The sequence below is a fragment of the Natrix helvetica genome, assembly GCF_964273705.1.
Source record: "Natrix helvetica genome assembly, chromosome: 3".
Taxonomy (NCBI): Eukaryota; Metazoa; Chordata; class Lepidosauria; order Squamata; family Natricidae; genus Natrix; species Natrix helvetica.
In genome coordinates, this window is record NC_138549.1 from 115913685 (window position 1) to 115941558 (window position 27874).

Genomic DNA, 27874 nt, shown 5'->3' on the forward strand with positions numbered 1-27874 from the left:
TCTGTAGAGATTTCTGATTGGCTGGTTCTAGAGTTAATCCAACTCTAATCCAACAAAGCAATAAGTCAACATCCCAGCTATAAATGACCCAGAGATAAGTCTGTTAGCATTTGCAAAATTCTAGGAATCTTTACTTTGCAAACTATTTTTTTCTGCTGGCAATCAATACATACAGAGGATATAATACACAAAAAGACCAGAAACTTTGTTTTTAACTCAGTCTTCTTCCAGAGGGAAAAGAAAGGAACAGAAGGCCAGCCAAAGAGGTAAGCAATCAATGGCTACATTTGGCTTCATTTGCCTTAGAACTGATTAATTAGAACAATTACCAGCACTAATTCTGTAACCCTTGCTTTGGCAAATCTTTACTTAAAAGGATGTTCAGCACTTTATGATGGAAACTTCACTTTTGGAAGGAAAAATGAGTGGGTGTCATAATGGCTTTTTAAGTTAGACCTTTCCATACTGTAAACAGTTAGTCTCCTTTCATGGAGGCATTGTTCCTTTATTCTTTCTCTTCATTCAGGTTTTTACTGTTCAAAGAGAAGCAACATTACACATATAATATCAGGCCTGTTTTTACTTTTAATCCATCTTTGCATCAGATATGAAATTGTGCTATAAACAATCTTCTTTATGTAATAGCTGAACTTGTACAACACATTGTACCATAGGTATAGTTAATAAATGGCAGATGTGGTCATATAACATGCTAAATAAAAATAACTACAATATTGTTCAATGTAAATCACATTATTACTATTACATTATACAGTGTATTTATACAATGTAACCCCTGCTGGAAATAAGATATCATAACTTCAACCTTAATTTTTCTGCTATTTAAAGCTGTCCTCCATCTCTCAGTGCATTACAAATATTTTAATCAGAGACTGAAATAGACTCTGAAGGGGACAGGGCACCAATTAGATATCATTTTTATGGCCTTCTACCAGTTCTTTTTTTTTTATTACATTTTAACAATGGCTGTTTGGAGAGTACTAGTTCTCATATGGTTTCACTGCATTTCAAGGATGATGGACGTGAGAATAGTCACAAATTGGCCTCAAATTATTTCTAGGAATTTGAGAAGTGAAAACAGTTAACAGTGTGAAAGGGAGTGAAATGGATAAGGGATGTTTAAATACCAGTTCTTCAAAACAAAAGGAATATAAAATTCAGAGAATCCATAAAATGACTGTATTATTTTAATTTTAGAATAAAAAATGATTAAATGATCATGTTTGCTAAGCTGTATGCACAAGTAGCAATGATGTAGTATAATTAATATAAGATAGGGACGCAAGAACCAGTTTGGTATGTTGATTAAGGCACAAGGCCAAGGATTGGGAGACTAAATTCTAGTTCTACCTTAAGGCATAAAACCAGCTGGGTGACTTTGGGCCAGTGACATTCTCTCTCAGCCCTAGGAAGAGGAAGCAATGACAAAGAAGAGAGTTAGAGGAGGAAAGGAAAATAATTGGTTGCTCTTTGAGCCATATGTCCTTTAAAGCAAAATTCCCTACGCATTTATTTGAACAGAAAATTTAAATTGAATAAATAAATAAATTTTCAGTTCAATTGTTTAAGGAGGATAAGAAGGAAAACCATGTTCCACTTATTAGACTTTACTTGCAATGTTTTCTGACATTTTACATTAAGGTTGCCCCTACATTTCATAAACCACCATTATGATTGAAATGTCATCTTCCATACAGGATCCCTGACAAGAATAGCAGTAACAAGATGATGTTACGATTTTCAGTGCTCCTGTTCCTTGCTGTCTTAATGCCTAGCACTGGAAGGAGACTAAGATGTCTGAGAGGGGCTGGTCACAAGCCAAGGCCTACCCAAGAGGAACACTTACAGGAATGTACCCTATATGCCAAATGTAAGTGCTGCAAAACTGTGTTAAAAGTTAGACTGCATGTGGCCAAGAGGGTGTGTGTGTTGGTGCCTTTGTTAAGAGGGGGTCTTGAAGGATTACTTTCTACTTTATCATTTGTTCACGCCACTAATGTGAGCTAAATGTCATGATACAGTTACACGTCTCTGTGTGTGTCTGTGTTGTATATACCCACATGCATGCACACTAGGGGCCAACTGATTGCTTCTGTGATGAAATACTAACAAAGTAAAGGGACTGTAAAGATTAAAATAAAAAAGCACAGAAAAGAATAAAAATGAATAAGCCAAGAAATTCAAGCAGAAGTAGAAAAATGGTAAAGTTTACACCAAAATCATTTGTGACATCTCTTACTTTGTATCCTTATAAATCCCTGTTCTTCCATACATCTCCTTATATCACTTCACACCAGTGGTGGGTCCCTCCCAGTTCGGTTGCTCTGCTGTCAAGCAGAGAGCGAACCGGTTCTCTGTTGCTTTGAAAGTGGGCCTGGCCACCCGCCCCGGTTTACACTTACCTTTATTTCAGCTTCTGAAGTCCAGCTGATCAGGGGCAGCAGATTAAACTGACGCTCCTCAGCTGTTTTCCTTGCTTTCTGAGCAAGTTTTTTTCAAGTTTCTTTCAGCGAACCGGTAGAAATGCCAGTAGGAACCCACCACTGCTTCACCCATTGCATTCTGCTCTTTAAACCTCTCAATTCACTTTTCCTGAGTATCTCATGGACTCCCTCCAGCCATGACTTGTGGCTTTCCTAACCCCATTCACACCTCCTTCATATACTAGTTTTGCAGTTAGCCCTTCATTCATTCACTCTATAGAACAAATCACCTCAACACACTTCTTTTATATAAGTAATTCATGAGTAAAAGCGAGTGAGGTAGGAGCCACTGCTGCTCAAATCAGGTATATCATTGTGTAAACATGGAGCTGGTAATTCCAATGCCAATTGGAGAACTTTTTACTTTTTACTTTTCTTTTATTTAGACTTTTATACCGCCCCCTCTCCCCAAAGGGACTCGGGGCAGTGTTTGACCCCAAAAATTGCAGAAAACAGACTAATGCATTAATCTTTTCCCACCCATCCACTCATAGTTGCTAATAGAATAAAGAATGTTCCATAATTTCTTCAAACTCATCCCTAGTTCTTTTATTATCATGGTTCACTAGCGCTTAATGTGCAACTATCACCACCATAGGAATTTCTACTTTCCAACTTTTGCAGAACAGATGCTATCAAGTCATAATTTCTGACACAAGTGTAATCCTTTCTTTCAAACTACTATCAGTATGTTTTCACTTCCCCATAGGTCACAAAATCACACTCTCTTCTTTCTGTTCTATTAAATTCTTTCTTTTCTTTGTTTTACAGATTCCCCATGTATCTACTTTATTTTCTTTAAATTCCTACTTCCTCCTACATTCCAAATTTAAATTTTGCTGCACCCACAGAGACATACAGATACATAGTCACTACAGGTGGGCCCATAGGCATCCATCTCTGCCACCTAGCTGAGGCTGGCATGTAAAACTTTTTAGTAAGATAAAGGTGAGGAGAGAGAGAGATTTTTATGACAGGAAGGACATGCACATCTAGGTATGAAATCAACAGACAAAATATTTTGTATAAAATATATTATCAATTACAAAGTGGCAAAAGCTGTCCTTGCTCAGTTGTTGGCAAGAAAAAGCAACTACTGTGTTAATTAGCTGTCAGTTCCCTAAATTACCTAGATTTAGATGACAAACAAGCTGAATTTTCAAGAGGATTTGCAAGAAGAGAAACAAAACAATTCTTCATCTAAAAATGCCCCATAATTTAATTCCAATTGTAACAACCTTGGCTTTTGTCGGTATTTAACTAGGTCAGAGGCCTCACAATTATAATTGTGTTAGAAATAAGCCTTTATTAACAATTATTTGGTTTTCAATTTCCCACAGCCGCCTGTTGCTATCCAGACATTACAGAAGATCTGGCTCAATCACCAGTTGTTAAAATATATAATACCTTCTGGAACAGATGTGGAAATCTTAGCCACGCGTAGGTTTTGTTTTATTTTTATTTTCCACATGTTTCTAGGAATATGTTATTTGCCATAATTCTGCATTAATTGCTGTTTGTAACAACAGCATAACATAAAAAATGGGTGACATAAGTTACATTTAATACATTATTATGGTTTGTTGTGCAATCAGCCAGATGTTTAGACTAGAGTTGACATTTTTATCCAAGTATTGAGTCTTCACCAAGGACCTAGGATAGGCAGATGTTGTTTGATGGCTTTAAAGGTTTTGTTGCAGGATGTAAGCTGTTCCAAGAAAAGCTACCTTTTCCAACTGACAGATGGTGATTTTGTTAATGATGTTGATAATATTCAAGTGCTGCTCCAGATGTTGCTGTTATTCTTCTTCTTCTAAAAGTAGAATTATATTAATATTTTTTTTTATTGTCCAAAATCCAAAGATTCCCAAAGTGACTTATAGTATATTAATTCAATGCAAGGCAATTGAATTAAGGCAAATACAGATAGCCCTCAACTTACAACAGTTCATTTAGCAAACATTGAAAGTTACAATGGCACTGAACAAAGTGGCTTTTGACCATTTTTCACATTTACGACCATTGAACATACCCATGGTCACATGATCAAAATTCAGACACTTGGCAACTGACTCATCTTTATGACAGTTGCAGTGTCCCAAAGTCATGGGATCACCTTTTGTGACCTTCTGACAAGCAAAGTCAATGGGGAAGCCAGATTCACTTAACAACCATGTTACTAATTTAACAACTGCAGTGATTCACTTAACAACTTTGGCAAGAAAGGTTGTAAAATTCACTTACGGTAACTGTCTTGCTTAGCTACAGAGATTTTGGGCTCAATTGTGGTTGTCAAGGACTACCTGTAATTAAGACAATGTAGCAAGAGAAACTAGGTGAAGAAAGGGGTAAGATGGGTGACCTATACATTTTATAAATAATAAATCTTTTATTCAGCCCTTTGGTGTTGTTACCCAGGGTTATCAATGAGATTAATAAAGTATTAATGTAGCCTTGATATGAAACCTAGTATTTACTTAAATAGAATTGTAACATAATTTTAGAATTACAAGTCTAAGGGACAACTGAATTAAACTTCCCAAACAATTTTCCATTTGCTTTGTTGAAGATTTTTCATATAACAACAGTGGATATTTTCTCCATTAAAATAGGTGTGAAACTTATATGAAGAAAATAGAGTGCTTTTATAGGTGCTCACCATATATTGCTAACTGGGCTCGTCCCAGAAAAGCAGCTGCTATTTCTTCTGTTCCCATATGCCAAAGATTCTGTGATAACTGGTAGGTTGATCTTCTTGCTATTTTCAAAATAAATAAATAAAAAGATTCTGTTTGCAGTTAAATTCTATTTTTTTCATTCTTTGGAGTGAAATGAAAATTTCCAATGCAATTTCATGACTCTTAAAATCTTATTAACTTACCAGTAACTTTCTCTTAGCATTTAAAAAATGTTGAGAGGTAAACTCACATGCATTTTTCCAGAGCAGGACAGAGTGTTATTTACAATTCTTGTGATACGATGCATCATTCATTTTAAGATCATATTCCTTAGGGGGAAAATAAATTGAAATGGCTTTCTATTGTTATTATTGTCTTTTAATAGTTTTGTTCCATAGATCAAGCTACCTATTTTTGTTTGCCACAGCTTAAAGATCTACCTGAAGTTCTTCTGTACCTTTTGGATGTTTTCAAGTGTTTTTGAAAGCTGGTGCTGGCAAAAGTCTTGACATTCAAAAAATAAAATAAACAATTTAACTGGAAATGTTGAAGATTTTGGGAATGGCTAGCATAGTTTTTTTTTAAAAAAAAACCTGAATCTTAAATTTTCAGATGATGCTACTTTCTGTTTTCAGGTTCTTAATACAAAAAGATGGTCTTTTGGCTTCATTCAGAACCCTCATATGGAGTCATAAACTCCAGATAGAGGTAGTAGGGCTGTGGAAAACTTTCAAAGAAGCGTTTTACCAACCATGATGCTGCAGACCCGTAGTACTTTAGAAAGGGACACAGTGGCTCAGTGACTAAGATGCTGAGCTTGTCAATCAGAAAGATCGGCAGTTTGGCGGTTCAAATCCCTAGTGCCATGTAATGGAGTGAGCTCCCATTACTTGTCCCAGCTTCTGCCAACCTAGCAGTTCAGAAGCATGTAAAAATGCAAGTAGAAATGGAGTAGAATAGGTAGAATAAGTAGGATAAATAGGTAGAATAAGTAGAATGGGGACCACCTTTGGTGGAAAGGTAACAGCGTTCCATGCACCTTTGGCGTTTAGTCATGCCAGTCACATGACCACGGAAACATCTTTGGACAGAGCTGGCTCTTCAGCTTTGAAACGGAGATGAACACCATCCTTTAGAGTCAAGAACAACTAGCACATATGTGCGAAGGGAATCTTTACCTTTAGTACTTTAGAGCATGACAGTAACAGAGTGGTCTTTTTTGATCTTCCTTTCCAATTTTCTGCCAATTATATGGTTAAAACCACTGGAAGGCTTTGAGAAATGAGAAATGGAAGCAATAAAGTGCACTTTGTAAGCTCCATAACTGTGCTACCTCTCCAGGCTAGAATACTTTCATTCCTAGGTTGATCTTGCACTTTGTAACCTCTATGCCACTGCTACCTCTCCAGGCTAGAATACTTTCATTCCTAGGTTGACCTTGCATTGATGAAGAGAAAATATCACTCTTTGGAAGCTTGGATTTGACCACAACTCTAGTCATTATGTATTCTTCTCTACTTATTAGTCTAATTGCTATCACCTAGGAAAGTTACAGGTCTTTTTTTAACATACGTTCTATCATTGTAACAAACCACATGGTTTAGGTACTGTATTTTTCCGAGTATAAGATGCACCTTTTCCTCCCAAAAAAGAGGGTGAAAATCTGGGTGTGTCTTATATACTGAATACAGCATTTTTGGCCTCCTAAAACCCCAGCGCTACCCATCATGTTTTTCACAAAAATGGATGCACAGAGGGTTTGGGAGGCAAAGAGCTTCTGGGGACTGGGGAGGGCAAAAATGAGTGAAAAATGGGCCTGGGTTTTTTTTTTTTTTTTTTGCCCTCCCAAGCCCCCAGGAGCACTCTGCAGGCCTTCCAAACTCTCTGCATGCCCTATTTTATTTGAAAGAAAGGGGCACACATAGGGTTTGGGAGGCTTGCAGAGTGCTCCTGGGGGTCAGGGAGGGCAAAATTGTGTTTTTGTTTTAATTTACCTCTTCAAAATCTTGGTGAGTCTTATACTCTGGTGTGTCTTATAGTCTGAAAAATACTGTATATTATTTTTTCTTCCCTTCCCTGTTTAAACTGCCCTGTACATTTGTAAAAAATAATATCCAATCATATCCTGAAGGTTTTTTTAAAAAATAAAACGCATTATTCTATATTGCTTTACATGGAGTGGTAAAAACACAAATAAGGCCTCTACTTTTGTGATTTCTCTTATAGGTATGAAGCTTGTAAAAATGATCACACTTGTGTCAGCAACTGGTTGACTGATTGGGAAATTGATGATAAAGGAGAGAATCACTGTCAGGATGACTGTATCCCAATCAGTGAGGTAATGTTTTTTGTACAGTAAGCTAGTTCTGAGGCATACATAGTACCCTAATGTTAAAGTGTCACGTGGCTTTCTCTACAAGTAGTCCTCGTCTTAAAACTACTCATTTAGCTACCGTTTGAAGTTAAACTGCACTGGAAAAAAAGTGACTTATGGTCGCCCCTCAAACTTACGGCCAGGGCCAGATTTTCCTATAGGCTAACTAGGCTTCAGCCTAGGGCCTCAAGATCAAGAGGGCCCTTTTATTTTTATTTATTATCCGTGCCACATTTTTTATAAAGGTTAGTACCAATTACAACATGTTTCATTTAATATATTGATATATATCACAGTAATGATGTATTTTATTATCTCTCATGTAATTTACAAACTTAAAAATGGGAGGTGAAAGGGCCCCATAAGTGGAATAGCCTAGGGCCTCTTTTCATCTAAATCCAGCCCTGCTTACGGCCACTATAGCATCCTCATGTCACATGGTCACTTGTACAATTGGCCAATGGCATGTTTTTATGACAGTTGCATCATCCCAGGGTCATGTGATCACCATTTACAACCTTCCCAACAAGCAAAGTCAGTGGGCAAAGCTGGATTCTCTTAATGAATTCACTTAACAAGTCTGGTGATTTGTTTAACAGCCATGGCAAGAAAAGTTCATAAAAATCAAGCATGACTTTAACATTTAGTGCTAGCACTCTAATCTAACAAATTGATCTAAATTAACAAGAGGATACTCATGTATTCACCCTCTCTTAAATTCTAAAATATTTTAGTATTGCTAGTGCATGCTACCAATAATTCTTTTAAATACTCCACCCATAATCCTGTACAAATTAAAATGCAGATTAAGTGCATGATCTTCTATGATTTTGCATACGTTTATACTATAGGTATTACAGCGGTACCTTGGTATTCAGCTGCTTTGAAACTCATGAAATTTGGTACTCAATGTATTTTGACATACAATTTTTGTCCTGGTACTCATCCTTTATTTTGTACTAGCTAGAACTCGTTGATATCGCAGAAACTAGAACTCGTTGGTACCAGCTGCCTTGTGACTCACTCCATTATTTCTTATGGGAAAATTTTGTTTAGTACTCATTGCTTTTGGTATTTATCGCGCCCCCTGGAACCAATTAATGTTGAATACCAAGGTACCACTGCATCACACTAGTTTAAAAAGCAATGCATTACTATATTTTAGGATATTGACACCCGAGCTAGAAATTTGGAAGATGTCTGTTATGCGAAGGCTCATCTAGAAATGCATGTGTTGGCCAATTCAGTGATAGATCTCATGCATCTCTAGATAAAAGAAACATTAGGAAAATATTTGCTAGAGATTCTAGAGCAAATGAAAACAAACTGAAACCCCAGTGCTGCATATGGCTCCCAAACCACTTTCCTGAGGACATGTGGGGTGATTCACCGAAGATAAGTTACTCCTTCTATTTCTGCCTGGAGATGAATGAAATGGATCCCAATGCAATCAAACTCATTCAGGATAGATCCTCCAGCAGCAGATTCACTGTGATCACTATGACCTAATATAAGCCCCGTTGTTTCCCACTTTTGAAACTAGAAATGCATAAACATTGTAGTATAAACTTAAACTGTGCAGTTCCTGGGTATCAAAGGTTCCCACCCCCTATTTCAGAAAGAATTACTAATTAAAATGAAAACATTGGATTAAATGGTTCAAAAACCTTGATATGATATAAAGTACAGCTGTGTTTATAAAGCTGAAAAGAAGAGAGGCTAAAATTCTACACAAAGTTTTGGGTAAGATTTGTTTCCTATTGTCTCATTTTTTTAACCTCATAATAAAGCAACTAGGAGTTTTCTGATATGGTGTATGCTCTGGGTCCGGAATGAGCTGAATAAACTAGTTCCCCAATCCACCCCCACCCCCAACTGAATTGGACCACATCATAACAGCCTAGAGGTAAAGGAAGCCATAAGGTGGACAGTGTGGTTCTGATGGTAAATGATACTATAAACCAGACCATTTATGTCTCTCTGAATTCTAGATGTATGCCAGTGGAACTGACATGTGTGAGAAAATGTGGGGTGATTCACTGAAGGTGAATCACCGCTCCCCCTGCCTCTGCCTTGAGATGGATGAAACGGATCATGAGATAATCAAGTTCATTAAGGCTAAATACTCCAGCAGCAGCAGCAGCAGCAGCAGCAGTAGCAGCAGCAGCGACATCTATGATGATGAAAGATTCTGTAGTCTCAGGATGCAAACGATAAGAGAGCTGCAGGAATATGATAATAGCCTGGAAAATAATGAGCATTCCAATTTCTGTAAGTAATGTTAAATTGTTATTATTTTTATCATTGCCATTATTGGACTTCAACAGCTCTAGGCATCTATTTCTAACCAATGATGCCTAATGGTAACAGTGATGTGCAGTCAGGTGAGGCAGGGGAGGCACAGCCTCACCACTGTCATCATGAAAAGAAAAAAAATGTAAAAGGAAAAAGGCGAGAGCTGAGGTCAGGCTGAGCTAGTTGTTGCCTCACCGTGGATGACTCTGCTTAACTGTTTAAAAAAGCCTCTAAAAAAGTGCCCTCTACTATGAGGCAGGAGAACTGCATGCCTCATCTAGTCTGACTTTAGGCATTTTATGATCACTCGAGCAGAGTTAAGCAAGGGTTAAAAGCCTAAAAATTCCTGACGTAGGTGAGGCACGCAGTTCTCCTGCCTCATAGTAGAGGGTGCTCGTTTGGGCAGGGATTCTTCAGAGGACCCGAGGCAAGAGCAGAGTTGAAATCCTCTCTGAAACAGCTGGAAAAGGTACATGTGGGTTGGAGGGAGGGGGAGAAATTCAAACTTCATCCTCCTGGTGTGGGGCTTTGGGCAAAGGCTGGAGGGAAGAACCCTGGATTATGCTCTCCCTCCCCAAGTGTAGTTTGATTGCAGGCAGAGCCACGTTGCCTTTTCAACCCTGTAATCAGTGAAGCTGGGCTGGATCCTTCCGGAGCTGGGGGAAAGTGTGTGTGCTCCAGTATGGCTCTTTGACTGGCTTCCTGCCTCCTCCTGTGGTCTCCTCGCTGGTGCTCTACCTCCAATCCAACTGTGTGTGTGTGTGTGTTTGAGAGAGAGTGAGTGTGAGAGAGGGGGGGTAGGAGAGATAGTCCAATCCAACTGTGTGTGTGTGTGTTTGAAAGAGTGGGGAGGAAGGGAGAGAGGGAGGAAGGAGGGGAAGGGAGAAGAAAAAGAAAGAAGGAAACTTCTTTCGCAAAGGAGAAAAACAAATGATGTCGGAACAAATTAAATTGGAACTGAGCATGCCTGGCTGTGGAATTCTGGGAGTTGAAGTCCACAAGTCTAAAAAAATTTGAAACCCACCACTGTGTCAGTGCCTCACCAGCCATAAACCTCACCGCACGTCACTGTGGTAGAACATGTATTGCAGTGCAAGCGCTGCTCTTTCATACTCAGAGATTCATAAGGAGCAGAGTTTGTATTGCAATGATGAATGTTTCTTCACTTCACTCCCTGCTTCTCTTCCCTTTATCCATCCTGCAGGCACCTGTGTCAGCAGCAAAAGCATATAAGTAAATAATAAACAAATAAATGATAAAATTTAAGACTCAGATGCAACTCACATGGCAAATGCTTAAACATCAAAATCAACATTGGATGTCCCAAAACTAAACAGAAATTTGATAAAAGGAAATTGTCCTTATCTAGCAGTATGAGTTAAATAACTAGAGAGCTAAACAGATTTCTTCAAGAGGTTTCTGTATTGCTCTCAAGACCGACTGCTCTCATGATTGGAAAGTGGGCTTGTGGAAATGAGACTCTAGCAATGGCAAATCAAATAAGCATCAGTGCACACCAGAATATACTGAAGGACTTGGCCATCAGAATCAAGAGTACAGCTGGGATCAAAGGTGTCTATGGAAGGAACATCAACAATGCCAAAATGGCAAACATGTCTAAATGATCACAGCCTGCACTTTTCGTTGTGTTTTGCTTAAGTAAAAAGGGCAAGGTTTAGTTGCCTGATGTAGCTGCCATTTTAACACTGCTGACATCCATCCTTGTGGACCCCTTACTGGGATCCAAGCAGTATGGCCTTTTGTAATTGACAGATAGAAATTTTATCAATGTGCATATTTTCTAAGTGTCATCCAAGAGTTTTTGGCGCCCACTGTGCCAATAAACCAGGACTGGTTTATGCCATAAGCTTTCCATTTTCAGATCCTAATATTTTGTGACCATCTCCAATTCTTTGTCTTCCATTCTACTATCCCCAGTATTGCCACATTGATTATTCACACTTTTTTTCTTTTTGACCAGTTATTTATGGTGTCCTCCAGGCCAAACTCCATTGCTATATCAATAGTAAAGTTCTTAGTGTTTATCAATTCCTGGAATTCAATTTCTATGTTTTTATAAACCTTCAGATTATCCATATAAAGCAACTGTGAGATTTTATTAGCATGGTTGCTGTTTGATAACCAAGATTTGTTTTATTGAAAATAACTGAAAACAGTATCACAACAATGACAGCTACTAAGATGACAATGAGTCACCTTGGAAGATTATTAATTATAATTATTATAAAGTGTGCCACTTAAATCTCATGACTCTGGGTAGTTCTCAACCATCAAACAAAGAAATAATCAAATAAAGCATAAAAAAATAAAGATTAAAAAATGGAAAACATGATGAAGTGAGGGGTCAATTTTTTCTTGTCAAAGGTCTGGGTAAAGGGCTAGAATTGCTGGTCTTCCAGATGTTGCTGTTCAGCAGCTGTAGCTCCTAGTATTTCTCACATTGGCTATGCTATCTAGGCCTCCTAAGTGTAGTGCTTCAAGAATTCTTGAAGGCTACATATTTTCCTGTTCAAGAACAGTCTGATCAAGACCGATAACCAAGTTACTCATACTGATGGTAGCTTCTTGAATGAGAATACTGATCAAAAAGCACAATAAAATCAGCTGTCAGTTCAATATATTCTAATTTATTTTACCTACCCAAACATTAGAGCCAATTAATAGTCATTTATGACAAAAATTGGAGAATACTTGAAAACCCCAACACATCGCTGAATTATACACTTAGGTTCTTTTAGAGCTTACTTCCAACGCTGTTGAATTATAATTGAGCTCAATGGGTTGCCATGGCAATCAGATCTAAGTACTTTTTCATTATTCCAGTCTTAATCGTTCTATATAAAGAAGGCTGCTATGCTTTTGTAACTATGCCAGTTATAATTGTCTCTACACAACTTTTTTTTTAACAACAGGGAGCAGTTTGGAAGTGCACCTAATAAATAACAAATAAAAAGAAGCCATCTTGAGAAAATATGTTTGTAGTAGTTGTTTTCCAAAGGTATCAAAACTTACTAAATCCCTTCTTTTTCAACAAGGTATCTTCCAAATATTGCGACTCTCATCACCTATGGCTAATAAATGTACTACAAAATGTTTACAAATAATCATCTGGTGGGTTGAAATTTGGATTTAGAATGATGGAAGCCTCTATTGAGTCTCAGTCTGCATATGCATTCTCTTGTCTCAACTGGCTCACACAAAGACATTTCTGTTCATAATATTTTGCACGTTTATAAAAGAAGTCATATTTACTAGTTAAAACTTGCTAGGATAGGTGATAACAGATGCTGAAAACAAAGACACATACATATGTTGCCAAGACACTGCAGTCATAATTAGTATTGTACTTTCAGATGTACAATACCATGACCTCTGTACAGAATGAAGGGAATATATTAGGATTAGTAGAAATACTTGCCATCTTGTGCCAAGTAAATTCTTAATGGAGGCATATTTTGGAGATTAAGTCCACTTCCTGAAATACGGTTTGAATGAAAGAGAAGGGTTGTATGCAGATAGTTGTAACTAATTTGCAAAATGGACAATGTTTCTTACGAATTTGGTATCTTCTAAGCATGATCAAAAACAGATTTAGTGAATTTGCTCATAAAATAATGTTAGCATGAAACAGTTGTTGAATATGAGATGTAAATGTTCGACTTTTTTCATCCCCCACAGTGCCGTATGAATCTTATGCATCTACATCTGACAAATATCCTATCTGAAGACTACCAGGAATCAGGCAGCGTCTATTTCAGCATAAGTTTTCTCTGACACCAAAGTAAAACTAAAAGCTACAAAATTGCTGATTTCCAATGTTCTATTAACAACCAATCAATAAATCAATAATGATCAAACATCCAATATTTCATCACTGGTCACTTTTATACTTGATATTATGTACATCTGTCCATCAACTCCAGGCAGAGTCAGCCTGCAACTTTCAGAATTCCCAGCCAGTGTGTTCATGTGGTGCTGCATGTAGAAAGTCTATATTCCATAGCTTTCTTTATCAGCATACACTTGTGGGAATTATTAATCAGCATTACATTCGATCAGACTTTGAGGAGGCAATGGTACCAGAAGACTAATATGGTCACTAAAACTCTAGATTAAAAATCTGTAGGTATATGGGGACAAAGAAGGAAGAAATGTGACTTTTATATAAAGACATTAACTTTTCAACTCTGTAAATTTCTGCTGAACAAAGATATCTCTACTGACATGCTGCCATTATAGGAGGGCAGCTGCCATTCTGTTCTAGGTCAGAACAAGGAAATCTCTTTCTATTCAAGGGTCTAATTGCCTCTGGACAAGTGCTTTACCAGTGAGGAGGAGGGTCCACAATGAAAACTAAGAGAAATGCACGGACACACACCACTGTCCCTATGCAACTAAACTTAAAAACAATTATAAATAGCATTAAGGCATTGGGGCAACAGTAGAGGCTATTTTAAAACTTAAGTGCTACCCTAGGGACACTTCAAGGAATGGGCTGCTGCTGAGTTGAAGAGTACTGGTTTTTTATCTCATTAGTTTCTGCTCATTCATTTTTTCCAGAGTGGAAGTAAGCATCTCCACCAGAATTCCTGAAGCCTTATCTGATTGTTTTCAATGGAAGGTGGGCAGTCTGACGAGATTCTTATAGGTGACTAACAATAACGTTTTTGCTTGAGAGTGATTCTGGTTGCTTGTGTCTGACAACACTTCTAAAGGACAACTCTTGATTATCCATTTATTCCATACATAGTGAGAGGTCATAGGCCAGCTGAGAGAGTGCCATCAATACATTGATGACAATCAATTCGTCTCAGTAACATCAGAATCATATCCTGAACTATTGCTTGGAGGCAATGATGGAGTGGATAAATTGCAGCTGAAATCTTATTTCTTTGAAGACTTTGTGAGAGATTGTGAGAGTTAACAGCACAATAGTAAATCTGATAAGTATAAAATCAAAACAGAGATAAACCAGTTCCTCCTTCCCAAAAAGGAATAAGCTTACAATTTGCAAAAAAATATATGCCTTTTAATAAAACATGTTAGTTAGAAATGGTGCTACCAGATTTTTTTTGATTTTGGGCTACAACAAACTTCACCTCATTGCCTTCCCACAATGTTTACCACAGGCCCATGTGACCTGTATGACTAGGAGCGTGTTACTAGCCCTTTACCAGACAATAATGATTTTGTACTTTGAGTATCACAATGTGCTTGATGTTCCAAGTTGGAAGCTACAATTGGAGCAAACTGCAAAACCCAGGTTGTTGAACGGAGCACCTTGCTATGTACATGCTATTTCAGCATGTTATGGTGCTTTCTCTTTTGATATTCAAAGGCATCTACAATTAAATAATTTAGGCATCTACTGAAAAAATGATGTTTCCACCCATCTTTGGGTAAATGGTAGAAACATTTGTCTTTTCTTGAATTCACCTTAATGCATATGTTATGTTTGAATGTACTGTTTTATTATCATATTAAATCTGATTGATATTTTCTGGAGAGATAAAGATAAACTCTCCAAGTTAAGTTTCAATCTGCTAATTTTGTGGACACATCCACATCTGCGGTTTTCTTGGCAGTAGTATGAAAGTGACTTGCCATTTCTTGTTTCAAAAATATTTTTAACTTCCTGATCTAAATCACAGCCATGGAATTCCCAGGTCAACCAGTCCTATGTAGCTCCCAAACTCAGACAAAGATAATCAGGTGCCGTCACCTAGGAAGAGAATATAAATATTTTAGAATAAATAAAATATGACATTCAGGAAATAAAATATATTGTGAATCATGAGAAGAACAAACAAGTGTCGTTCATCCAGTTGCTTAACTGTAGTACAACAGGTTTTTTAAATCTTATAATTTCTCTCTGCAAATGTAGCAAAGAGAGACCCAAAGAGAAATCTGACAATTCTAAAATGTTTTGCAATCAATTCTGTATGCGGTTTTATTAAATTCTGCTCCACCTGACCAATATTTTTTATAATTTGTAAAGAATAACTTCCATTGCACTGTCAAGTTGAATGAACTCTATACATTAGGACTTCAGGCTGAACTACGGATGGCACATGATGCCCACTATGGGTGAACTTCCATGGTAACACAGAAGTAGTCCTCCTGATGGTTACCGCTATATGAATATATTAGAAGAAGTATTTGCATTTATTATTTATTTATTTCTATCCCACTGTTATTATTCTTACAAATAACTCAAGGCAGCAAACATAATCAGCGTACCTTACCTCTTCTATCAACAACCCTATAAGGGGGGTAAAGGTGAGAGAAAATGACCATTGGCTTACCTGAAGGGTCCTTTTCTGTACACCGCGGGAGAGTCCAAGCAATGGGTTAATTCAGTCTGCTTGCCCTTAGGACTGAGGAACTATTTTTCCTTTAGCCACACCTCCTCCTGGTGTGATCAATCCCCCAGAATTCTTAGAAGGAGTCAGTTCGTGCGGACGGAGCGAAGCGTCCAAGATGATGTACTGTTGACACGAAGAACCCGAATCCCGGCCTTGAGAGCCAGGGTGGGTTGGACTCTCCCGCGGTGTACAGAAAAGGACCCTTCAGGTAAGCCAATGGTCATTTTCCTGTACACCGCTTGGAGAGTCCAAGCAATGGGACATACCCAAGTTATTGTCCATCTGGGTGGGCAGAAGAAGGCTCCCGGGATTCGGTCTCTGACACAACCGCCTGGAGCACACGCCTGCCGAAGGACGCCTCAGCCGAGGCGAAAATGTCCAGTTTATAGTGTCGCACAAAAGGAGAAGGAGAGGACCACGTAGCAGCCCTGCAGATGTCCAGGATCGAGGCCTGGGTGGCCCAGGCCGCGGAGATAGCAGCACTTCGTGTGGAGTGTGCGGTGATGCCGCGCGGAACGGCTTTGGATTGACTTTCATAGGCTGTCGCAATGCAGGCACGAAGCCACCTGCCAATCGTGGAGGAAGAGACCTTCTTCCCTAGGGAACCAGGCTGGAAGGAGAGGAAAAGAGCCTCTGACTTCCTGAATTCCGCAGTACGAGCAATGTAAACCTTCAGGGCCCTCCTGACATCAAGATTGTGCCAGGAGCGCTCTCTGGGATGCGACGGATGAGGACAAAAATTTGGCAACACAATGTCTTGCGCTCTATGGAACCATGAGTTTACTTTGGGGGTAAAGGTCGGGTCCAGCCTCAAAATGACCCTGTCAGGGTGGATGACGCACAGGTCCTGGCGAACAGAAAGAGCCGCCAGCTCCGAAATCCGGCGAGCTGACGTGATGGCAATCAAGAAGGCCGTCTTCAGCGTCAGGAATCGAAGAGAATTAGTGCGTAGAGGCTCGAATGGAGGGCCGGAGAGGGCCCGCAGGACCACGGACAGCTGCCAAGTGGGGTAGCGATGAACGGTGGGAGGGCGAAGGTTAGAGGCGCCCTTGAGGAAAAGGCGCACCTTCGGGATTTTGCTGAGAGGCAAAAGATGGTCGCCCGACCAGACGGTGGACAAGGCCGCCACTTGGCGTCGAAGGGTGTTCGGGGCCAGGCCTTTGTTGAGCCCCGCCTGAAGGAAGTCAAGTACTCTGGAAACAGGCGCGGTCGTCGGCTCGATGAGCAGCTCCTCAGACCACTTGGCGAAGGCGGCCCAGGACGCATCATAAATCCTGGTGGTTGAAGGGCGTCTCGCCGCCTGAATGGTGTTCACTACCTCCTCCGACAGGCCTTGGCCTTTCAGTTGGTCCCCCTCAAGTGCCAGACGGCCAACTGGAGCCACTGGGGCTCTGGATGAACCACGGCCCCCTGGCTGAGGGAGATCTGGTCCGGAGGGATACGCCACGGAGGAGACACCGACAGGTGGACAAGGTCGGCGAACCACGACCTGCGGGGCCAGTGCGGGGCCACGAGGAGGACTTCCGCTCCCTCTGCGATGACCTTGGAGATGAATTGAGGAAGGAGAGGCAGGGGAGGGAAGGCATACAGTAGCTCGCGGAGCCACTTGCAACGCAGTGCATCCGTCCCCTCCGCCCCCGGGGTGAAGAACTGGGAGTAGAATCGGTCGAGCTGCTTGTTGTCCCTGGACGCAAACAGGTCTACGGTCGGCTTTCCGAATCTGTCGGACATCTGGTGGAACAGGCGAGGGTCCAGTTTCCACTCCGCAGGATCTATGGTTGTCCTGCTCAACCAATCTGCCTGTGTGTTGTCCACTCCGGAGATGTGGTCGGAGCGGAGAGATTCCAGATGGCGCTCCGCCCAGCGGCCCAGGGACTCCGCCTCTCTCATCAGTGCTCTGGATCTGGTGCCGCCCTGGCGGTTGATGTGGGCCTTGGTGGCCACATTGTCCGTCATCAGAAGTACATGTTGACGATGAATGGACCGGCTGAAATGGCGCAGGGCCAGGCGAGCAGCTCTCAGTTCCAGCAGGTTGATGCTGTAGCTGGTTTCCACTTGGGACCACTTGCCCTGGACAACCAGGGAACCCATGTGGGCCCCCCAGCCGGAGAGGCTGGCGTCTGTGGTGATGACTAACCTCTCGGGCTCCTTGAATAGGTGGCCCTTGAGGATGGCCGGAGACACCCACCAGTGGAGAGACCTCTTCACTTCCGGCGTAACTCGAATCGGCCTGGGAGAGTTGCTCCTGGATGCCCTCTGGTGCGGCAGCAGCAGCCACTGAAGCGCCCTGGAATGCAGGCGGGCCCACGGCACGATGGAAATGCAGGAGATCATTTTTCCCAGCAGCTGCGACAGAAGGACCACTGGAGCCTGCCTCAAGCTCATCACCTTGTTGGTCATGGACCTTAGACCGGCCAACCTGTCTTGGGAGAGGAAAACCCTGCACAAGTTGGTATCTATCACCGCCCCCAGGTGTACAAGTCTGTTTGTTGGAGTGAGATGGCTCTTCTCTAGGTTTAGAGTGAAGCCGTGATTTTTGAGGGATCTCATAGTGATCCGGAGATCCCGCAATGCCTGCTGCCTGGACGACGACTGGATAAGGATGTCGTCCAGGTAGCACTGGAGCCTTATGGGCCTGCGTCTTAGCTGGGCCGCCACTACCGCCAGCACTTTGGTAAACGTCCGAGGGGCGGACGAGAGGCCGAATGGAAGAGCTTTGTACTGGAAGTGGCGACCCGCATAATAGAAGCGCAGGAACTTTCTGTGCTGAGGACGGATGGGGATGTGGAGGTATGCCTCTTTGAGATCTATAGATGTGAGTAGATCTCCCTGTCGAATCCCCGCCAGAATGGTCTGCAGTGACTGCATCTTGAACCTCCGGTAGGCGATGTGCCTGTTGAGTTTTTTGAGGTCCAAGATGGCTCTCCACCCCCCTGAGTTCTTTGGTACCAGGAAGAGGATGGAGTAAAACCCCCTCCCCTCTTCGCCCTGGGGAACTGGTTCCACGGCCCTGATGTCTAGGAGGTGTCTGACTTCCTGGTCCATACGCTCCCTCTTTTGGGAGCAGGATGGGACTGGGCACCGGATGAAGGTCCGGGGGAGGAGGGACAGGAACTCCAGGGAGAGGCCTTCCCTGACTATCTGCAGAACCCAAGCGTCCTCGGTGTTCTGGGCCCAATGGGAGGCAAACAGCTGGAGGCGACCCCCGATGGGCGCCGAGCCCGGGCAGTCACTTTGACTTACGGAACGGCCTGTTGGAGGCCCCACCGCGGTTATACTTGCGGAAGCCAAACTGCTGCCTGCCTCTGTCCCGAAAGGGCGCCCTGTCCTGGGATCTGTCGCCCTGCTGACCGAAGGACCTATTGGAGGGAGAGAAGGAAGAGGCGGAGGTGGAAGGCTCGGAGGCACGAAAGGACTGCCTCCTAGAATAGGGAGCGGCCTTACGTTCCTGCTTCTTGTTTAAGGAAGGGAGGATCTTCCTCTTGTCCTTGGACTCGATGAGGAGAGGATCCAGGGACTCGCCAAATAATTTGGACCCCTTAAAGGGGGCGGAAGCCAGTTTCCACTTGTTTTTCTGGTCCGCTTGCCAATGTCGGAGCCAGATCAGCCGGCGAGAAGTGATATTAGAGCCGAGCGCCCTGGAGGCGAATTTAGTGGCATTAAGGGATGCGTCAGCAGCATATTGGGAGGCCGCGATTATTTTAGACACGTCCTGGTGGAGGCGGACGTCTCCCGCCGGGAGCTTGGTTAGGAGCTCGCGCAGCCAGATCACAGAAGCCCTATTGAAAAAGGAGGTGGATGAAGAGGCCCTGATGGCCCAGGCAGCCGCCAGGTGGGTTTTGTGGCACGCCTTTTCCGCCTTCTTGTCCTCCGCCTTAAGGCCTTCCAGAAGGTCGGCCGGTAGGGAGAAGTTGGAGGTGAGCACAGCGATGGGCGGGTCGACAGTGGGAAGGGCCAGAAGGTCCTCCAGCACTGGCTCCATAGTATAAAGCTTCCTATCTACCCCACTGGGAGAGGACTGCGTGGCTGGTTGAGCCCACTGGCGCTGGATTAGGTCGAGAAACAGCCCCGGGACCGGAACCAGCTCCTGTTGGGGTGCTGGGACATCAAACATGACCGCATTGGGATTAGCCGGAGTGGCATCCGCCGCCGGCGCGGCCGGTTTGGGTTTGATCCCCACCCTGGTGGCAGCCTTGACCTTGTGAAGGACAGATTTGAAAAGGCTGGGCTTGAACAGACCCGCAAAGGCGGGCGCTTCAGGAGGAAGGTCCTCGTCGTCCGAGAGACCTAGCACCTCCGGGTCAGGGTCCTCAATGGCAGAGGCCTCGCTGACCACCGAGGATTCCAGGGAAGGATGGCGAGCACGCTTGGTTGGAGGGGGAGCTGCCTGATCGAGTTTGGGACCCCTAGGGGCCACTGCAGTGGGACTCTTAAATTTCATGGCCTCCGTGATGCCCTTGGCAATGGCACGGGCCATTAGTTCCTGCATGCGGGGAGATAACTCCTCAGAGTCAGAATCAGGATCCAAGCCCTCCTCTAGGGGGGGTGAAGCCTCACCCTGCATATCATCTATGCTAGCATCCCCAGGGGGAGGGGCCTGCTCACAGGCCCAAGAGGGTGCCGGGGAAGCCGGCTCTGCAAATGACCTATTTGGGGATAGGTCCTGGGACTCCACCTCCTCGGTGAGGACCATCTGGAGATCTTCCCGGGAGGGAGGGATTCCTGAAAGGGACTGCTCCCTGTCTGCCTGGCGTCTGGACTTCTCAAACTGCTTGTCAAGGGCCCGCTGGCGCCTTTCAGCATCCTTGGCCTCAGCCACAGAAGGGGTTCTGGAACGCTGTTTCCCAGAGCTACCCCCACCACTCTTGCCCGCACCCCCACTCCCCGATGAGGAGGAACCCTTGCTAGGGGCCTGAGAGAGGCTCGGCCTAGTATCTTGGGAATCAGGGGGACTGGGCAGGTCCATAGTCAATGACCACACAAGATGGAGCAAGGCTATGACAAGGCAGAAGTTAAAGAGAGAGACTGGTTGCTGCAAGGGGAAACAAAACGAAAAGATTCGTTAAAATTGCCATATGCACAGTAATTGAGTCAATACGTATGAAATTATCCCATGCTTAATACCAGTCAGAGGCCCAGGGGTAGGATTGGGGCCTGCACCGAGGCGCAAGGCTCCGCAGGAGAAGCAGGGAGGAGAATGACTAGAAAAAGCTTTGGCCTGCACTTACTTAGGCCTCCTCCCTGAGCCGGTATAATGACCGTTGGTATGGCCCAGGAACCAGCGCCGCTCGCAAAAATAGGCAAAAGGGCGAAGGTGGCGATCCCAGCCCGAGAAACCCTTGCTAGGCCCTGCCACCTCCAGCGGTCTCCTGATAACGAGGCTGATGCAAAATGGCGGCCATGGCTGGGCGCGCTTTTTTTTCGCGCCTAAAATGGGCGCCGCAACAGCGTGGGGCTAAGGGAGAGCAAGGAGCGAACGCGCCTCGAATGGCGACGATCGCCCACTCCTCCCTGCGGCAGAGGTCCTCTAGCAGGCCGGGGAACGAAAAATACTTCGTCTAAAATAACAAACGAGGGGCCTGGGAACATAGGAACCTCGCCGCTGCAGCCGCGCCGTTTTAAACGACAAGCGGCAGGCCTCCGAAGCCGTCCCATGAGGATCGGCTGAGGGGCACCCACCACTACCTTCCAGCTTACCTCCTGGCCTTCAAATGTAAATTCTGCTGGAGAAAAGCGCAGCGATGAGGAAAGAAACGTCTCACAAAGTTGGGGAAATGTTAGGAAATAGAAATAAAACGCAAATAGAGAGTCCAAGCCAAAAAGGATTAATTCAGCTCAGAGCTCTATCTAATTACGTCCAAACGGGCTGACTGAGGAAGAATTCTGGGGGATTGATCACACCAGGAGGAGGTGTGGCTAAAGGAAAAATAGTTCCTCAGTCCTAAGGGCAAGCAGACTGAATTAACCCATTGCTTGGACTCTCCAAGCGGTGTACAGGAAAATGACTGGCACAAGATCACCCAGCTGGCTTTTATGGCTAACACCGGATTTGAACTCACAGATTACTGCTTTGTATGGCTGAATTAGCAAAACATACTAGATTAGACCGGACTAAATGAAATTAAATAATTTGTGATTCAGGAAGCGGGGACTTATTTTAGCATGTTTAGGAAACACAGCATGATGTTAAATCATAGTTGAAATGTGAATTCAAAAATATTTCAAAAAATATTACACAATCAAGTTTAATCTCAGGCAAGCAACAGTCATGCTATCAAGCAAAAAAAATCAGTAGCAGTGTTTGGGAGTAGAACTGCTGGAAGCCAAAACCTAAAATTTGAAAATCATCATATATAGGAAAGCAAGAAACAAGGAGCTAAATTATTTATCCACCAGTGCTGATTGTTCATTAATGTGCAACTGCGTTCAACATCACACTAAGCCATTTGCTTAATTAAAGTTTATTTAACAAACCATATGGTGGATCCTGCTACCTAAACAATAAGGTGTTATTCATAAGTTGCAATGGTTGATTTTACACATTGCATTAAGGAATTATGTTATTTGGTTTCGATTCAGTATGTTGTGTAAATTCAGCCATCATTACTTAAGTAAGCTAAGGTTTATGATTTTGTATGATGTATGAGCTTAGCTAATTTGTTCAATAAAACATGGTTAACTACACAATATATCAGCAGGATACAGTAGCTGGTCAACTTCAAGCTTCAAAGTTAAACAAGGTTGGCTCTGGTTACTGCTTAGATGGGAGATGAACTGAAAATATAAGAGTTGAAGACTCTGATTGGGAAGTAAAAAAATATTCTGAAAGAAGGAAGGCAATGTTAAATCACTCCACAATTTTGGCAATACTCACACTCACTTGTCTTCTCTAGATAGAAAAAAATATGCTACACCTTTAAGGTCTGTGGAAAGTTATCACCCAGCCCTCTCCCAGAAAAATGAAATATCCTAGGAAATATTGAAAAGGCAGAATATTTCTCTGGATGTGAAAAGAAACATGTTTCAAAAAGACAAGGAAACTCTCCCTGCAGCTTCCTGCCCCCACCTTTTGTCCATGAGCCATTATAGCCTGAGCCAGTTCCTTTACATAATAAAGAGTTCTCCCCTTCAGCTCCAGGGGGTTGGGAATGAAGGCATGATAATATAAGCCTTTACTCAACTGACCACATGGCATCTGAGAACTCTGAGAATTCAACCAAACCTGGACTCAGCCTAGAGAGTTGCCCCTGCATGGGCCCATGCGAGTCTGACAACCAATCAGAATACATTTCTTACACAGGAACAGGAAACAGAGAGGTGGGACTGAACAGGTTATAAAAAGCCTAGCAAGCCCCTTCCCTTTCCTTCTCTTCTTCTCCCCAACATTGAAGCATGTGATCACCTTTTCTGTTCAGGACTCAAGCCATGTGGTCCTGTCCACCATTAAAACCATCTTTCCAAGCAGCCTCCATGTCTCCAGTGTCTTTTTCCCCACTTGGAGCCGAACCCAGAAGAACATTTCCTCCAACAGGTCAAGATGTGAAACACTTGCAATCTCTTTCATCCATTTACACGTTGAATTTCTCCTTTATTTTCCTGCTCCCTATCTTTACTAAGTAAATTTGCTCAAAGGCTCCCACAACTGCTTTATCTTCTCCCTATCTGGACCGGAAAGAGTTAATCCCAGGAATTAAAGAGCTGTGATTAGAAAGATTAAAAGAATTCCATCAAGTACTGCATTCTGCTTCCAAATCAGAATATATGTATCGGCAAAGTCAACAAAAGTTTGTGAACATTCATGTCCTCTTGCAATGCAAAGCAGAAGAGGCTTGTCTGCTTTATCGATGTACATTGATTGATAATAGCTACTATCTTTATCAGTATGAGAACTGTCACATAATGTTTATCCTGTCACACTCTTAAAGCCATCATCATATACAAACATTGTCATATAAGGGAGAGGGGGAAAATACTATAAGGAAAAAGATACACTGGATAATTCATCATATGATTCTATATAAATGTTATGCGACAAAATGCTCTTTCAAATGTGCAGCTACAACATTCTATTGAATTTGGCTAATAATATTGTAGAGGATTTTGACTTCTTGAGTGTGAATGGCTGCTAGTGGCTTGACAAAGGTGTTCTTGAACTGCTTTATCCAAATGATGGTTTGGGGGAACATTTAATACAATTATACAATATTAATCCTGAGAAGGAGAAGGGGTTATGTCCATTTCCTCTTTCTCTCATAATATTTATTGCTCACTATTTCTTTTTCTTTTCTTTTTGTGCAGCTGTAACTCTATGGGACTACACCCCTTTGTAACTCTGAGCTCTTTTTGTGTCCCTGGATTAACTCCAGTTCTGCCTTTGGAATGAAAATGCATTGAGCTCTTGGCAAATGAAGCATTTGATACTCCTATTGGTAACACAGCTGTTGATGAATTCCTTACACAGACTTTTGAGTTAATTCCCTGTTATAACCATTTTCTTTCATAATACAGTCATTGTTTTTAAGGGAGAAGTGAGATGTATTAACATGACACTGTATAATGCAGAACTTGGACATGCATGGTTCAGGAACTTTGCTCATAAAAGCAAAATGTCTTATGTATTTTATCTAGATGTAGTATTTAAACATTGCCTTTGTCTAAATGTCTGTCAATATCTGAAACATTTTCATACATACCAATAAATATTAGAAGTTGTTTATGGTTGGTTCAGTACTACTGGACAAATATCCAAATATATCAGAAGATAATGCTTTATGCCTAATAGCTTTATAAATATGGTAACTTTCATTTAAGATCCTGTACAGCTGCAGAGAACTAAATTTAAAACCATGGTAAAATTAATCATTTGTTCCAAATACTGCAGTTCTGTGAAGCTATTTTCAATGGTCTATTTCCCCATTTGTAGGATCTCTTGCCTCACAATGATTCCATGTTCCTCACTTCAGGTATCATAACAGCTCTTTCAAGGATAAACATGTGATAACTTTTTAAGCACATTTTTCAGAATAAGAGAGTTGGAAGGGATCGTGGAGGTCTTCTAGTTCCCTTGCTCAGATAGGAGACTGTATACCATTCTGGACAAATGGCTGTCCAATTACTTCTTGAACAGTTTGAATATTTTTCCTCTCTGTTGCCACTAGATAAATGCATGTAGCAAGGGTACGGATAGTTCATACGTATGTAAGAATGCATACAAAATGAAGTTGTTTTATTTATTCCAGACTATAGTAGTTTGGAATAGGGAAAATTGTTGCTTCCTTATTCTTAGCCTTGGGCTAGGAATAGAAAGCTACAGATTCTTATCCTCTTTTGCCTGCAGAAGCCAGCTGAGCAATTTAGGTCAATGTCTCTTAGCCCTAGTTTGAAAAACCTGCATCTACCAACCTGAACTAGACCAATGGGGTAGATTAAGCCCCAGCCTTCAATGGAGAGGACTTCCTTGTGAAGTGGATTTATTTGGACTGATAATTCTTAGTTTTCCAAATTCCACAGAAAAGAAAGATACAAGTAATGTAGTTCTCAACTTACAACAGTTCAATTAGTGACATTCAAAGTTACAATGGCAGTGAAAAAAGTGACTTACGACCACAGCAGCATCCCAATGGTCACTTGATCAAAATTTAGATCCTTGGCAACTGGTTCGTATTTATCATGGCTGCAATGTCCCAGAACCATATGAGCCCCTTTTGCAAGTTTTTGACAAGTAAAATCAATGGGGAAGCCAGAGTCACATGTTGATGATGTTTGTCCATTGTGTTCGAAGAGGACTTTGACATCTAATTGAGGAGATGTCAAGACTTGCACGTGAATTAGATTAAAGTGAAGGAGACATGCACAGAGTCAGCTTCACTCCATCTTCCATCTTGCTCCAATAACAGGACAAGAGTCAAGACAGTTGAAGATGGGTTGGGCGCAGTGGTTGACCAGGGCATCTTTCGTGTCTTGCCGTGCTCTTAGTGTACCACATCGCTTGCAGAGACCGCCTTCATGACCGTTGTCCTATTCTAGTAGGTTTCATCCGCTCAATCCGCCGGAATCTGTCTTCACATGCTTGGGATAGACAAGTCCCTATCTCACCGAAGGTCAATGACCCAATGGCTACTCTCAACCTGGGTTGGCCAGCCTCTCGAAGCTGTTGCCTGGGGTGAGGCCACTGCACATGCTACAGCTACTAGGAGCCACAGGTGACAGCTAAGTGACAGGTGGGGACCAAAGGTGGATGAGCTGCCCTAAAAGGACACAACATGCCCCTACATCAGAGGTGCCACTCCTCTCTGAATACCCCATACACCCCACAACCATGTTACTAACTTAACAACTGCAGTGGTACACTTAACAAGTGTGGCAAGAAAGGTTGTAAAATGGGGCAAAACTCACTTAACAAATGTTTCACTTCACAGCATAAATGTTGGTCTCAACAGTGGTTGTAACTTGTAATTCCAGACAAATTTCAGAATAACTTTGAAGGATTGGGGCGTGGAACCAATAGTGATGTAAAGATTGAAATCATAGAGGCAATGATCTATTGTTCCCAGGCTACAGAGAACTATTATGTAAACATAGTTTAATACTGCTGCTTTCCCATTGAGAAATTGGCCAAGTTCCATAAACTTGGAAGGGCAAGAGGAAAAATTCTAGAGTTGAGACTGTGAATGTAACTATATAGCCTTTGACTTCTCTGTTGTATAGTGGCAGCCAATTGTTATATTTAAGTTTTCATTCATGTGTGGAAAAAAATCTAATCTACAAAGTGTGTCCAAGATTTTTCACCCGAGACAAGTGCTAAATAAAGAGTTACGTGTCTGGACAGTTTGCTTCACTGCTGAACATGGGTGTGAAACCTGACAGATAATGTGTAGTGCCATGTCAAAGGAATGTTAAAAATAAAACCTGAGTGGTAGCTGTGTTAGTAGTGTGACCTACGATAGAAATATACAATATTCAAATTGTATGTTTATTCCAAATGTAGACTTTGGAATGCAGTTATTTTGTTTAAATTAATACAAGATTTGTTGTTTCAAGAACATGAAAAACACTGAACAGGAGCATAGGCTAAGAATTGCTAATATTTGAGTTTGTGTAGACATAATAATTGCCCTTTTAACCAGCATTAAACCTGGCCTCTAGTATCACATTTATGTCTTCAAAATATTAAATATCCTTCTTAAACAATTTGGGATAGAGTTAACAAGAGAAAGAAGAATCATCTAGATTAAAAAGAGAAGATGATAGAAAATGTAATTTATCGAATTCAAAACAAAGGCACTGTAGAAATGAGAATTTTAGCAAATGCAGTGATACGAAGCGTGAGATTTTCAGCACTTCAATAGATATTCAATATTCATTATTGAATATCTATATTCACAGTCATTTTTTTCCTCTAAAACATTTTTTTTAATTGTAAAAGATATTCCACAATTTAACATTACATCTCTTCGAGTTGTTATATATAAGATCACTTTATTGAATATGGTATGAGGAATAGCCTTGAATAAAACATGATTTTGCTGCCTAAAAAATTGGTAATTAGAGAAAGGCTCTCAATAGCAGAAGGTATAAAATTCAAAAGTATAGTTACTTTCTCTGTTGTCCCTAATTACATTTTGAGTTCGTTGATTC

At 41.8% G+C, this 27874-nt stretch overlaps 1 protein-coding gene and 1 long non-coding RNA gene across 3 annotated transcripts in view; one reads left to right on the forward strand and one right to left on the reverse strand.

Annotated features, from left to right (window-relative positions):
* Nucleotides 1–118: 118 nt before the first annotated feature.
* LOC309389684 (riboflavin-binding protein-like) lies at nt 119–25458 on the forward strand. 2 transcript variants are annotated; one of them, XM_081948321.1, is made up of 7 exons: nt 119–266; nt 1719–1891; nt 3845–3944; nt 5117–5245; nt 7409–7520; nt 9548–9827; nt 24536–25458. In XM_081948321.1, the coding sequence occupies exons 2-7, from the start codon at nt 1747–1749 to the stop codon at nt 24565–24567; spliced, it is 798 nt and encodes a 265-aa protein (XP_081804447.1). In that variant the 5' UTR covers nt 119–266; nt 1719–1746; the 3' UTR covers nt 24568–25458. The 2 variants fall into 2 exon arrangements, with proteins under 2 accessions (XP_081804447.1, XP_081804446.1); XM_081948320.1 differs by lacking the exon at nt 24536–25458 and adding an exon at nt 13551–13744.
* LOC309389686 overlaps nt 5167–27874 on the reverse strand; it is a 28144-nt gene continuing 5436 nt past the window's right edge. The window contains exons 2-3 of the long non-coding RNA XR_014174988.1: nt 5433–5511; nt 5167–5262 (exon numbers count right to left, since the gene is read on the reverse strand). This is a non-coding gene — a long non-coding RNA (uncharacterized lncRNA). The remainder of the gene's footprint in view (nt 5263–5432; nt 5512–27874) is intronic.

Excerpts from the sequence above, each read along its gene's own strand:
- LOC309389684 (XM_081948320.1), top strand. The coding sequence starts at position 1,747 with ATGATGTTACGATTTTCAGTGCTCCTGTTCCTTGCTGTCTTAATGCCT. Across the intron at positions 1,892-3,844 it reads ATGTACCCTATATGCCAAAT|CCGCCTGTTGCTATCCAGAC; the intron begins GTAAGTGCTGCA and ends AATTTCCCACAG. Across the intron at positions 9,828-13,550 it reads TAATGAGCATTCCAATTTCT|TGCCGTATGAATCTTATGCA; the intron begins GTAAGTAATGTT and ends CATCCCCCACAG.